This window comes from Molothrus aeneus, chromosome 2 (assembly GCF_037042795.1).
Source record: "Molothrus aeneus isolate 106 chromosome 2, BPBGC_Maene_1.0, whole genome shotgun sequence".
Classification (NCBI taxonomy): Eukaryota; Metazoa; Chordata; class Aves; order Passeriformes; family Icteridae; genus Molothrus; species Molothrus aeneus.
The window spans coordinates 59,913,281-59,928,360 of record NC_089647.1 but is presented as its reverse complement, the minus strand read 5'-3'; the positions used below and the strand labels follow the sequence as shown (position 1 = coordinate 59,928,360).

General features: G+C 34.4%; 1 protein-coding gene across 1 annotated transcript in view; it reads left to right on the top strand.

The window, feature by feature from the left end:
• Nucleotides 1–15,080, top strand: part of DIAPH3 (diaphanous related formin 3) — a 213,752-nt gene that overhangs the window by 45,393 nt on the left and 153,279 nt on the right. Inside the window, exons 13-17 of the mRNA XM_066571453.1 lie at nt 1,091–1,209; nt 1,329–1,393; nt 1,992–2,096; nt 4,359–4,694; nt 5,673–5,787. Of these exons, the coding sequence (XP_066427550.1) occupies nt 1,091–1,209; nt 1,329–1,393; nt 1,992–2,096; nt 4,359–4,694; nt 5,673–5,787 (740 nt within the window). The remainder of the gene's footprint in view (nt 1–1,090; nt 1,210–1,328; nt 1,394–1,991; nt 2,097–4,358; nt 4,695–5,672; nt 5,788–15,080) is intronic.

Here is a 15,080-nt window from a genome sequence, read left to right as displayed (position 1 = left end):
CTGTGCGGATTGTAATTTGTGAGCTCATGTTCAAAAGAATCCACTTGGAATCAATAATGCCATCTGTATGTTTTTATCTCTTTGGCTTAGTGTATAATTTTATTTTAGAAACATAGAAAACTATTTTTGTTAAGAGCTGGGCCTTTTTGATTGCAAGTATAAGTGATCAGGAGAGATGTCTTAATCAGTTATAAATCATGGCAGTAGCATTATAATTTTGTGGTGTATTTGAGTCAAAGGACAAAATCGAGTATGCAAAGAAATGCATTCTATACAGAAATCCGAACATATGCCTAATTTAGATTAACTTTTGGGTTGGAATGGAGTATTTTCAGTATATGTTATAGGTCAGTGTAGACATGTTTGTGTCTCCTGGAAAATTCATCAGGTGAATAAAGGGGGAACAGTTGATAAAACTTTAGTGTTTCAAGCTGACAAAAACTTTCCTTCCAAAATTCTTGTGTTGTCTTTGAGGAAACACTGGAGGAACGAGGTGTGAACTGAACAGGGGCCATCTGTTTTCTGCACAACATTCTGCATAACCTTGCATATCAGGCAAGGTCTAGCACAGATGTATGTTTAAAGGTTAAGGGTGCTTGCCTGCTATGGTACATCTGTGCTAGACCTCTTCCACCTGAAAAGGTTTAAATTCACAGCTTGCATGTTCTGGGCAAGTGACCCAGCTGTCATACCCCCTGGCATTTTAGAACAAGGTGTTTTTCATTCCTTGTACTGAAGCAGGGCTGCAATGCACTTGTACTTACAAAAGTCACAAAACTAGTAGAATCAAGCTGAAGGAAGAGCGTTTTCTTTACTGAGAGGAAGCAGGGGATCTTTCCTTCCTATATTTCTACAGGGAGGGAGATGTAGATTTTATAATACAAGAATAATTTTTCTTTAGGGCCACTGTTTTTTCAGGCTTTTTGTAAACTCCTTTTGTGTAATAAACTGCTAAATGTAATTTTCCTTTGAAACTTTTACCTTTCTATGGAAACAAATCAGCCCGAAGCTTTTGACTTTGTTCATAGACAAGATTTTAAATATAGATTGATTAATAAATATCTGTAAAATAGCTCATTTCTCTCTTTAGTCCACAGTATTTCAAATTAATTGAAGAGTGTGTATCACAGATAGTGTTACATCGAAGTGGAACAGACCCAGATTTCACGTATCGTAAGAGATTAGATATAAATTTCAGCCACTTACTAGGTAAGTACCGTGTTTGGAAATGATTACAGCATCGTACTTCCTTATATGAAACTGAATAGGTGACTAAGAATCTTGTGTTCCCTACATATGTGTAAGTGTGCTTGTTGGTTTTTTTCCAGATGTTTGTGTAGATAGAGCAAGATTAGAAGAATGTGAAGAGAAGGCTTCTGAACTTTCCAGAAAAGTAAGTCATTCTTCATCACATCATGATGTGATCAAAAGATGGACATGGAATTACTTAATAGAATAATGAATGAGTAACTGAACCATGGCATAGTTCTTAACTTTAACTTACTATTAGTTTTATGTTAAAGTGGGAATTTGGGTGCTCTTCTAGATTAGGAAGCCAAGTAGTGTGAAGTAGTTAACCTTAACTGAGAACCTTTCTACTATTTAAGTTTTCATGTACAATTCTTCCAAAAAGCAACTTTATTTCAGCAGTTATCAGTATCCCTAACAAAATAAACAGTGGGAGAATAAAAAGAGACTCCTTTGTATCTACAGACTGTATTAGTGTACATCCATGGCTTTTAAGCTCCTCTGTGCAATACTGACTTAATATACATTAAGTCTTTATGCCATTTTGTATAGTGAAGACCTGTTGTGGTGATTCAGATGATTCTTCTGCTCAGCAGACACATGGAAGTTGGAATAGCAGACATGTGTTCTTGGTATTGTTATCATGAAGGTTTTAAAAAGCACAAAAGGAAAAGGTGGAATTTAAAGAAACTATGCAGAACTGACTGGTACCAACAATTTTCTTTTTGTGTGTCTTTTCTTAGTTTGAAAAAGATTTTGTAGTTCATCAGGAGACCCAGGCCCTGCTTCAAAAAAAAGAGGAAAGAATCAATGAACTTGAAAAAGAATTACAAGCTTTTAAATCACAGGTAAAAGACGGTATAAGTGAATGTATGAAATAATGTTTTTGAAAGGGACTCCTTTTGCATCTTCTTCAGAGTCTGATAGTATGGCTGAGAGGTTTTTCAAAGAATCTTTGTTATCGATTATTATTGAATGTTAGTTTCCTTTATTTCTGTTTTATATAAATAATTGTAATGTGACATTAATTAGCTGTGAGTTCCCAGATGATCCTTTTTATGCCTGAGCTCAGTTAATTAAACTAGTTTCTTAGGTTTCATTTGGGTTTTGCTTTCAGAGTCATACATTTCCAAAGTAATTAACCACATAGGGTAATAAGTCTTATGCTTTTAGATTAGCATTCATCATTGTGATCTTTATCCCTGCGCAGGAAATTGCTTATTATGCAGTTTGCTATACTGAGGCCTTACCATGGATATCCAGCAGTGAAAGAAATAACTTGTGGCTGGATAAGAACATTTCCTGATAATTTTTCAATTTTCAAGCAGAAATATGTGATGGAGAGGAATAGTGCAGATTTTTTGAGAATAATACTTGAGTTATTTGTAACTGCTTCAACTCTTAAATCTATGTAAGGAGACTGTGTGACCAAATGATATTTCCTGTGTCTTACTTCTGGGAACAAGAACAGTCTAAAAATGCCTGAAGAAGAAAACATCAGAAAGACCTGCTTTCTAGGGGTTTATTTTAATACTTCTGAGGATTTTTAAAAAATATTTATTGGCTTCTTTAATTTTCTTAGTGAGGAAAATTAATTTAGTTCTCCTTTGGTCTATTTAGAAATGTCATTCTAATTCATGTTTCTGGTCAAAATTAATTGTTAATGTCAAAGTCAAACATTTAACAAAAGCAAGAAATTGTTGCATTCTAAAAAACCAAATATAGTAAGAGTGGCACATCATTCATTAAGAAAGTACTTTTCTGTGTTTATCTTGAAGTCATACTTAAATACTTTTTGTAAGTGAAATTGGTTTCCTCCCTTTTTTACTTTTTCTGTTATTCACTGCATTATATATATTTTTTTTTACATGCAGACAGAGAGCATAACGTATGATTCTGCTCACTAATTATCATACCATGAATTATCCCAGTGTTGTTAATGGGATACATGAAAAGTTTTGTAAATGTCAGGTAACTGATTACTGCAACTTAGTTTTTTAATCTTTGGCTTCGGTATGGCATCAATTGCTACTTAGCATGTTGACTTCTACTTCTAATACTATTTTTTTCCCCTGGTCTCATTCCTTTACTCTCTTCTTGCAACTGGTACGTGTTGATGTATTTCTTTCATTTCTGGAGCCCAACTGTTCAGTGTCTATTTGTCAGTGTAAACAATGCTTATGCTCAGAAATTCAAAACATTATCATGCTGTTGTGCGTGCATTTATTTGTACTCATTGATAGTCAGCTATTTCCTTTTAGAAATTTAAAATCTTTTGCATATTGTATTTCCTTTAATTTTCTAAAATAATCAGTTTCAGCTCATAGTTAGTTGAAGAGGTAATTAGTGCTATCACCAGTAGATAAATATTTCTTATTTATTCTTTTGTTGTTTTTGTCAGATACTTTCTCATTTATGTTTGCAGGCCTATGATAGAATTTTTCAAATAGTAGTAGTAATTTTATTAGACTTGCTGAAGTTCTAATCCTATTTTGATACATTATGGATGTCATTTCTATATGGAATAAGAAGCTAGTGTGTAAGGAACACTAATTTTTGGATGGATATTTTTTCATTATTGCTTCATGTTTTCAATTCTGTAGAATGAGAATGCTCCTACATTGGAAGATACCTGTTTTTCAATAGAATTATTTATCTCTTCAGATTTTTCTGTTATGTACTTGGAATGTTTCTCTGTCATCTATAGGATGAAAACAACAGAGACTAGGATGTTACTTTTTTTTAATTTGAGCTAAACCATGGTAGTCTAGGTGAGGTCTCAGGATATCTATCATACCCTTTTTTGCTCATGATCAGTGAAATGCAAAAAGTGGGAAACACCATTTCAATTTGTCATTTTTGGTGTGCACCCCCCAGGTCTGAATGTCTGCTTCAAAGTATTGACACATCCAATCATGAAATCAAAAGCACATTGGGCTTTTGATTTCATGATTTTGATTAAGAATCTTATCATTCTTATTTGACTGTTCTATACAAGACAAATGGCATTGACTTTCAACCGTCTTTCTGTATTTAATCTATAAACTATGATTGTTGGAGCATTTTGTTGACAAAACAGTGAAACTGAATAAGACTATTTTCCTTATCAGTATGGCTCTCTGCCACCTGGTTTTCTACCATCAACTCATGGAGATGCATCTGTTGTTCCACGGGAAGGTGCAGGACCACATCAATTTCCACCCCCTCCTCCTCCACCGCTGCCTTCTAATGGAGCAATTCCACCACCACCGCCTCCCCCTCCTCCTCCACCACTTCTGAATAGCTTGGGAGCTCCTCTGGGTTTTGGTGGTGCTCCTCCACCACCACCTCTGCCAGGCCTGCCTGGAATACAGTGGTCCCCGCCTTCATGTGCTTTGCCATTTGGAATGAAGCCTAAAAAAGAATTCAAACCTGAGGTTACCATGAAAAGACTCAACTGGTCTAAGGTAGTGTTGATTAATGACAAATACTCGATGTAAAATCTGACATTGAAGTTGGGGAAAATAGATTGTCAGAAGTAAGACTAGACAAGCAATTAGTTAAAATTATGTAAGATATTAATACTTTCTGTCTTTAGCTTTTAATTGTTTTTTGAAAACTGTGTTTCATTAACCCATGAATCATCTGGGCGAGTATCTGTTGACTTTATTGGATGCCTGGAAAAGTCAATTCTGGTCTAAAATAATACAACCTTGATAGCAGGATGCTTCTTATGCTTCCTATTACACCTTGTTTTTCAGCAGACTCCTCATGTTGGATCAGTCACTGAACTATACTGATAGCTATACAGTTTCCAAACAAGTGTCTTGAATCTATCTAGCCTGGACTGGAAAGAGGGAGTACAGATCTCTCCATTTGTCTGTAGTACTTCAATGTATTTCCATAAATTTAATGACTGACAAAATACAGACTGAATTTGGAGTTTGGTTGGTTTTGGTTTTGTTTTTTTCTCCTTCTCCATTGTGACAAGATTCAGTATACTAGTCTGCTACTGAGTTTGGAAACTATAATTATTTAGACCAAAAATAAGTCAGTAAAGAGATTTTCACAATTAATGAAGTAATCAAAGCTAAATTCTGAAAAGTAAGGTACTTTGTATCTAGCTAAACCAATTGTCTTCAGAGATTATTTGAAGTTTGCTCAAGTTTTAACTCTAGACCTAAGCTAATTTGCTCCTTGTAGATCTTGGATAACAGAGTGTGTTGTCTGCATTGTTAGAATCAGTTTTTTCGAAACTCACTTATTTTAAATATTATTATTTTTAATGAGAAATATATTAACAGCCCTGAAGATGAGTTGTGTACTAAAAATTAACATGTTTTACAGAGCTCTTAAATATTTAATGTGCTTTAGACTTTACAGAGCACAGTTTCTGCATAGTATCAAAATAATGAATAAAATTTTGTTTTGTCTCTTGCTTGTAGATCAGACCTCAGGAGATGACAGAATCCTGTTTTTGGGTTAAGGCAGAAGAAGACAAGTATGAGAATGCTGACATGCTTTGCAAATTGGAACTTACATTTTGTTGTCAAAAAAGAGGTAAGTAGCTGATGGATTTAATTTTCAGCTTTTGGAGATACCTTTAACATTCTTAGGACTTAAATAAATATATGAAAAAACCTTCAGAGTATAGTATTAATGTTCTTATTTCTAAGTGGGACGTATGAAGAAAAATGTCTGAAAATCCTAGACCGCTTAAAGTAGTAATATTGAACTATTTTATGTAAGCATGACAATAATTGTGTGACCTGTAGGAAACCCTCACAGAAAAAAACAACAAGAAGTTCTTCTGGGTAATACAGATTTTATCACATTTAAAAAAAAAAAAAAAATTTATCAGAATATCTTCATCAATTACTGTAATCTAATCCAGAGCCCAGGTGATGTGTTTACTCTCAGAATTGATATGATAATTGATTTGTGTTGGATCTGTGATGGACGATAGTCTTTCAGTGATTATTTTTTACTTCCTGATAAACCTCTAGGAACACAGATCTCCTTTGATATTTGCCTAGCTTCTTTAGCTTTTGAAGCATTGTGAAGCAACAGAATATTTGAAAGTATTCCTGGCTTTAAAACTTTTCTCCTTACTGTGGCAGTAAGTTGTTTTAGTAGTAGTTTAGGTTATTCTGTCTCATATATAAAATGCCTGTTACTTCCTGACACATTTTTTTCTACCTCCTTTTTTGGTATCAGAGATGTAGTATTTTAGAGCAGTCAAAGGCTTGTGATTTCTTTGCAAATTAAACAGGGGCTATTGTATTTTTACTTTGTTTTAAAAATTCTATTTTGATATTTTTATTAATTAAATGACATGGCATTCTCAAATTTTTCCTTTTTTTAGGGGTATGCTTTAGTGTGTATAATCCAATATTTTTTTACCATAACCAAGAACTTTATTCCATTCTTGTCAAAGCATGATTTTTATGCCTTAGCAGTGTTTCTGATGTAAGTATTATAGCTTGTTGCTGCTGATACCTAATAATATTAAAAATGTTGCACAGAGATAAAAAGGCAAGAAAACCTCACCATAGACATATTTGCTTGAATCTATTAAAATAAGTCTAGAAGCTAATTACGGTGCCTTTAGAATGTTAGGAGAATTCCCAAGAATATTCCCTGAATTAATAGGTTGGAAGTTTTAAAAGCCACTGGAGGAAATAATTTCCTATGTGTAATTAAACAGTAAAATTTGGGAGACAAGAGGATGTTCAGGCCAAACATTTTAATGCCTCAGAAGACGATTGTGAGTCTCCACAGACAGCAAGAACATTAGAGTTAACAAGATTAACATCCCTCAATATTTAACAGAATGGACTGAATACATTGTTTTGACAAAACCCAATAGAAGAGACTTACTGCATCTACAGTTGGAAAGTCAGTGAATGCACTTTTATACCAAAAGTGTGTGTGTGTGTGTGTAGCAATTTAAAGGCTGTAGTCTCCAGTGACAAATTTATTTCTTTTTTAAAAGTGAGGCTTACTGCTTAATAATTTTAGTTGTAAGTTTTGAAATCTCTCCCGTCCCACATGGGTGATATAAGTGTGCCATCATCTTAATTTTTCAAAGGAAGCGAAGACACTAAAGATTTTATTTAGAACAGCAAGTAGGTGTTTAAAGGGCAGCATGGAACTAAATTTCATCTTTGTTCAAGTGAGTGGTTTACAGCACTTTAAGTGAAAGCTTAAGTGTGTTAGTAGGCAGGACCAGATCTCAAGGTCCCTTGTTGACAGCATGAATTCCAGGACAGAGGACAGAAAAGCAACTGCTGTTGTTCTCATGACCACGGAGAGAGGGCATACTTCTTTGTAGCTTATACTTAATTTACTGATTATAACAAAACTTACCAAAGAAATTAGAGACATACAGTTTTCTTCACAATCTTGAGGAGATTTAACAACAGGCTCTTTAAAGTAGAATCAGCAAGCTATTCACTACTCTGAAATTGGGAACAGTCCTTAACTATATTTCTAAAGCTTTGTGTCTAAAACCAGAAAGAAGAGAAATTGAAAATGATTCTGTAGCCAAATGATGGCATGCAAAGAATGAGCTGGTTTCCACTCTGCTGAAGGGTCTGCTTATGCACTCTTTTCATTAAAATCTTTGCATAAGAAGAGGTATCTGGTAGAGGAAGCGGGGATCAGAATGTTCAATGATGCTTCAAGTGAACTTTGTTATCATTAAGTAAAATCAAATTGAGGTACTCAAATATTCAGTTGGTGCATTTTGCCAGCTAATATGCCAAAAGTATATCAGCATTGATCTAGAAAAGGAAGTCTTATGTCTATGTAAATAATCCACTGAGGAATTTTCACTAGAAAAAAGAATACAGAACAGTATAGAATAGGTTTGAAGATTCAGCAGATGTTTGTACAGGAGTTATGAAATATGTTGATTCTGAAGGGGCATTGAAGCAATTGAAAAACTGAAGATGTTATGGAGCTATGAAAGAAATACTGTTGCAAGAATAAAGAAGTAAAAGAGGGCCTAGCTTCAGACTGTAGGGAACCTTTGTTGAGTATATCCAGGGATATTTTGGAGACATGAACCACAGAAGAAACCCCTGAAGGTCATCTGAAAGTCAAACAACTTTTTGTAAAGGGACCAGTCTAGTTTATCTTGTTCAGGACTTTCTCCGACTGAGTTTGAAGTATTTCTCAAGATGGAGATGTAGGGATGGATAGCCTGTTCCCATGTTTGTCATTGTGGTGAATTTTTTTTTCATACTCTCTTTTGGGATATCTTTTGTTGAAACTTGTGCCTATTTCCTCTTGTTGTTGTGCACCTCCAAGAATTCTGGTTCCCTCTTATTTTCAGCCTTCTGTCGGGTTATTTTTTTTTGTCATCAGTAAGTTTTCCCTTGTTCTTTATTATCCTTCTCAAGACTGATGACTTTTTCAACTTTTCTGTCTGCATCTTTATGTTTCAGCCCTCAGATCATATTGATGATTTTCTGCTCTACTCATTCCAAAGTACCTATAGTTTTTTTCAAGTGGAGAAACCCATGCAAAATACTCTAGATACTTCTCTCTGAGAGTGGGGAAGTATCTCCCTGAGAAGGGGAGTAGAGGGAAATAACTACTTCTTTGACTTGTTGCTGGCAGCAGTCTTGATACTTTACTGGAGGAAATATTTTCACTGTGCTGCTTGCTGATGGTGGTTGTGGAAAGTCCATACAGACTATGGATCATATAGGATATTTTCTTTTGTGTTTTATAAAGCTTTTTTTGTCACTTTTTGAAAGTTAAATAATTTTGTGAAAGCAACATGTTTTATAACAATAAAACCTTGAGATGAACACTGCGAAGTATCAAAGCACCACTTGTTGATGGTATTCTCGTAGCAACTTACTGACGTTGAAATGCGATTTTTTTTCATTGATTTAGAATTTAGTCAAGGGCATAATGGCAAACCAACTCCTTTGTCATAAAAGCCTGAGCGAGAGGGCTCCATGTGTGTCAGTGCTTGAGTGTGTACTTGAGGTCATTGTTCCTGTGCTTGTTGTGGTGATATCCCTGACTGATACAGTGAATCTATCACCTGTGAAATGTCACTGGATTATCATTGTGGTTACCCTTGTTATGGGTTTGTTTTGGCCATTGGTGTTTTGGTTGTGAGTTGGTTACCTGAGTAGAGTTGGTTTTGTGTACCTCTGACAGCTCCATGACTGTTCTCTGGCTGGGAGGAAAGAAAAATAATTGACAAGTTCTGAAAATAAGGTGATGAATGTGAATGGTTTGTATGGGCGGTGTTTGGTTATGTGATACAATTTAATGGCAAAAAGAAGGATTGGTATGAAGAGTGGTTGGAAGAGACATGAAAGAGAAAGAAATGAAATATCAAGAGACTAAGAATTAGCCACCAGGGTTATCCTCATTATCTCAGACCAATGAAGAAATTCTGTGTAAACCCTTTCTGGCAACAATGGTTTTAAAGGAATCTCTTACTATGATTTTTGGAAAACATTTAACTAAATGTGTGACTTAAAGTCAATTGATATGTGAAATATTGAATAGCAGAGCTGGAGCTTACATGTGATTTTGTTATTTAATCCTAAGAGATAAGATGAACAAACACAAAAGCTCATTATTGAATGTCAGTTGCTTTGTAATACACTGGAAGCCTGATGGAAGAACAATCACTGGTCTGTAAAGCTAACATGCTGCTAACTTTGCTGGAATTACTAGATGTACAGGCAGGGGAGCGACATTTTGCATAAAAGATAGCATGTGCTCTAGAATCATGGAAATCTTGTGGGGTAAAAGAAGTCTCCTGTGCAAAACCTTGGGAATGGAAATTCCTTCTATAATAATTTATTGTCATATTAGCTCTTGGATCGCAACATGTATATGATGAGAAAATTTTAAAATTAGAGAAGCTGAATATTTTGTGATAATAAAGTGGGAGATTTAACTATAGACAAGATTTGAGTAAACTTTGTGTTGTAATACAGAAAAATTGCCAGCAGCTAAAGCTTTGGGGTAAAAAAACTGCATGTGTCTTAATAGGGAAGTTCAAGATAGTATTGCAAGAAAAAAGCATTAAAAATGTAAAAGTGTGAAGATAATGGGAAAACTCATTAAATCTAGAGTATAAATATAAAGAGGATGTTTTTCATATATTCATTGTGAATCTTGAATTTCTTGCAAAGGAAGCCTTTGCTAATTAGCCTAATTAGCCTTCAGCTAGTTTTGAAATGTGTATTTAATTTTTTGTAAATTAAGCTAGCTAAGGAATTGGTGGGACCACTTGGAGACAACTTCAAAAGTTCAGTAGGTTCAAAGAACATTAGAAAAATTCAGGGAAAAATGGTCCAAAAGAAATAGGAGGGGTTATATTTGTAGGAGGGAACTTTCTCTTTTGCTGAGTGAGGAGAATGGATTATAAGAAGTGGTAAGGCTGGCATAATGTCTTTTCTATGAACCTCTCTTATTGCAGTTCTTGTTTTTAAATCATTGATAGGACTGCCACGTTGCTTGGAGTGGCTTCAAACTACTATGTTTAAGACTTAAAATGCTTACCTTTACAATAAGGTAAATTTTAATATGCAAACACTGGGTTTGTGGAGTTACTTTGAAGAGTTCTGGTGTGGAGAAGATTATAGCAGCAAGTTGCTGAAGTCACTGAGTAAGTGTAATTAATGTAGTGAGACTGTAGTAGTTAGGCATAATGTGAGATATGTGTTCAGGATAACAAGAGAGAACCAGCTGCAAATTCCTTACAGTAATCCTTTGGGTGGTTGAAGTGGTTTGCCAAGGTGGTTCCAAGACTTAGGAGGTTGTGTAGAGTACACAAGAAGGCAACCTCTAACCAAGAAAGAAATCTTGAAGCATTTCAGTCCAAAATGACACGCTGGAAATCTCATGTATGCAAAATATAAGAAAGCTAGTAGTTTAGTGAAATATGGGCTTTATAATTAATGTGCTGTATTTATAAATATCCTACCAATAAGTTGATTTGGCTTGATCCAAAGACTCTTATGTTTAAAGTGGCAATGACCAAATGAGGATTAGAAATTGCACATTAAACATACAAGAAATCACTTGTAAATTCTTCATTATTTTTAGCAATATGCAGATAACTGCAGCTAATGGGAGATGGCATGAAAAAATTAGAAATGTTCTCTTCTTTCTTTTGTGGATATCAAAGGGAATTAATCTTGGAAACTCGAGAGAGAAAGATTGCATGATCTCTCTTATTTTTTTTTTATCAACTGGGACAGATTTTCATCCTAATCTTATTGGAAATGGCAGTGTCTGATCCCATCACACCAGAGCTCCTGCCAGACTTGATTATTCAGAAATAAAGCACTTCTGTGGGAGTACTATCTCTGTTGGCACTTGACTTGAAAAGGTCAATATAGTTATAATTTTTTTTTTTCCCCTGTATACTCTGTAAGAAAAATCAAGACCTAAGGTGCTATAGTGCCAATTAAGTCTCAAATTTTTTAAATCAGAAAAGAGAGTAAATGCTACCAAGAAGATCAAATTAGCAATATAAATCAGTTTAGTGCCATGTTTAACACACCACAGCCTACCTTGCATAAGCAAGAGAACATGCTGTCATCCATCTGAAAGATTAGGTGGAGCCCAATAACCTTGTATTTTCCTCCTCCTCCAGAGGATTTATCAGAGATAGTTCCAAACTGTACTTCTTGTAGAATCTTATTATTACAAACCTATAAGACTGCCAACAATATAGTTTAGTAACTTCTGCTATAATACAGCACTGAGTAACCTGAATTGCCTTTTAATGTAACTGTACTAGTAGAAGTAATTAAAGCCCACTATGCATTTGTTTGGCTGCCTTTCAGTATCATACTAACTATCCTGAAAGCACAATTATTCAAAAAGATTTGTGCATATAAAATGAAATAAGGAAAACCAGGTTATTTCTGAAGAAGGCAAGAGTAAGTTACAAGCATTTGCAAGGAACAGCAACTAATGCATTGAGATGTCAGTGGTATCATCTTCACATGGAGAGACTGAATGGTATATTTAGTGTTGCTTGGTTATATATTAATTATATTATATTAATAAACTATATTAGTTGTTGATGTTCTTAGCAAATAGAATGAGATCTGCTCTTGTCCTTTTTAAATATTTGTAGCAAATCATACTTGTTATGTAGAGATTGATGCATAAGAATCGGTGAGTGAATGTACTTCTGTGGTGCACTGAGCTTAGCTGGCTGCCAGATGCCCACCCACCTGCTCTCTGATAAAAGAGAAAAGCTTGTGTGTCAAATTCAAACCAGAGGGGTCACTTACTGATTACTGTCACGGTGAAACAGACCCAATGGAGGGAAAAATAATCCAACTTAATTTATTTTTTCTGATGTCCTGTCATGGATTGGAGAAACATTCAGTTGTTCAGTCTGTTAAATGCATTTAAAGAAGTGGGATGTGAATAACTCTTAAAATCTGACTTTGATATATCCAGATAACTCCATGAATGTGTGGCAAACAAAAAATAGAAAACCTGAAAAAAAAAACATTAGCATAGCAGTGGTTAAGGTAGCTTAACAATAACTTTTTTTTTTGTAGATTGATTTTTTTGAAGCTAAAATTGTGGCATGTTTTCCTCTTTATTCTCCTTCTTATACAATTTCTTAGGATGAATTCTCCCTTGAATTAATGAATTATTGAATTACTGTGTCATCAGTGTTGTAATTATGTCAGAATCATGAGTAACATCAGATCATTCTTCTGCTAGGACTGTACGAAAGGGTGTGTCAGCATATACTGTAAATAGGATTAGAAAAACTTTTATTAGGTAAGGTACTTTGATTTGTGTTTTCAGTTAGGAACTGCTTTGTCAGGTCATGAAAATATATTATTGAAGAGTTTGTTACAGCATTTGTAAGCATCTACCTAAGCACAGTATTAACTAGACCTTAATTTTAATTTATTTTACCTTTTTTTTTTCTTTTTGACAGAGTAGTAGTACGTGCTCTTAATAAATGAGTGTTTCTTACCTTCTACACACAGACTATTATTTGCTGTCAGCTTCAAACCAGATTGAGTTGAGTGCTAGCCTTTTCTGCTCGGTGAAGTGCTTGGACAGAGTAGTTCCTTTAGTTCACCTTTAGCTTTTTCTTTCAAATAATTGATTATTTTTTTAATAGTTGATTTCTACACAAAATACAATATCAGTCTGCAGTCACTTTATTTTTGATGAAAATATGACAGTATATTCAGGGTAATAAAAGCACTCCACTTCCATTTCCCAACACTGTGGTAGGAAAAGCCTTTGAAGGTTTTAGAAGCAATAAAAGCATTCCTTTATTGACTTCTACTAGAAAATGTTTCCATCGTGTGAACAAGTAAGATCTTAGAGGAGGTAGATATTATTTTCATGTATCCAGAGATCAAAAAAAGTCTATTCAATTTCATGAAGCCAAGACTATAAATACCAACTGAATAGAAAAATGAGTTTGGATCCTAAAATGCAAGTTACAGAAAGTCATCCCAGTGCCCTGCTCAACCTAATAATTTTGTTTATTTAATGGAAAATACTCACTTTAAGAACTTCAATGTAATTGTCACTATACTGGTAAGCATTCTGCATGAATTAATTTGCTAATATTTGTATCACACAGGAGGTATAAAACTCTACGCCTGGTACAAACCTATTTTCATGGGTTTTTACCTCCTATTTGGTTTTGCTACATGTTTATGCACTAAATGCTTTTGATGAATTTCCAATCTAATGTTGCAAACATTTACATCTGACTAAAGGTAACACTATATTTGCCTGTAATAAAATCTTCATTGCACTGCTGCTTTTATTGTAGCCTTTTTTCATTGTGAACTGAGAAAAATAATTTACATGCAAGAGAAGTTTAACAAACCTTATTTGGCAAACCTTCAAAGTCACTCTGGATGAAAATTATTAGCATTTAAATTTCCATGAGCACTAGTTTTTTGTCCTTTAGAAAATCTATCATTTAGTTTTTCAGTGAATGGCTTGTTTCAGAAGAAATTCCTTTCAAGGACAATTCATTTTGAAAAACAACACAAAAAATCAAGGAGATTATGCCTTAGTGGAGCAGTGATGTCCAATTAGGCAGCTGTTAGACAGTACTTGGGTACTGGCATGCCGTGCAGACTTGAGCAGTATTATATTTGGCAGTCTTTGGTTCTGTTTGCATTTGATCAGATTCAGCTGGAACAATATTTTAAGTTATTCATATGTATGGCCATAGACATTTTCTTTTCTTACCCACTAGGATTACATACTCTTCATTATCTACTAACTTTGTATAAATATGGCCTGGCCTTATCTAATGCATAATTTATTTTCTTAATTAAATTGAGTTCTTAATTTAAAAACCAGTAAGTTGAGTACTTCATATGAATTTTTGTGAAAGAGGCTTCCATTGTGGGCTGCTGTTCTCTGCATGATCTCAACATGATAAATTTCTCATACAATTTTCTCATTCTAAATAGATTTTTCTAGGCTCTATCTTGCCCTGATAGTTTGCTGACAGACATTTTAACAGGGCTCTTTCAATATTTTTTATGAAATAAACATCACCATGAAGCACTTTTGTAAATGTCCTGTACATGATGTACCCCTCCCCATTAAAAGCAATCAGGTTCTGAAGGTTATGTAAGAATTGAGAGAATTTATTTGATCTGAAATCATTGGATTTTTTGGGGGTTAAATCAGAGCTTTAACAAAATATTCTTTTACATAGGATATAATCTAGTTCCACATTCTGAAAATTTTTGTAATAGGGCAGGATGTGTTTGCACTGTTGTAGTTGTTGGCTGGCACAATAGTTGAATATGTACAGTGAAATAGTTGTGTTTTCCGATACGTTCTTC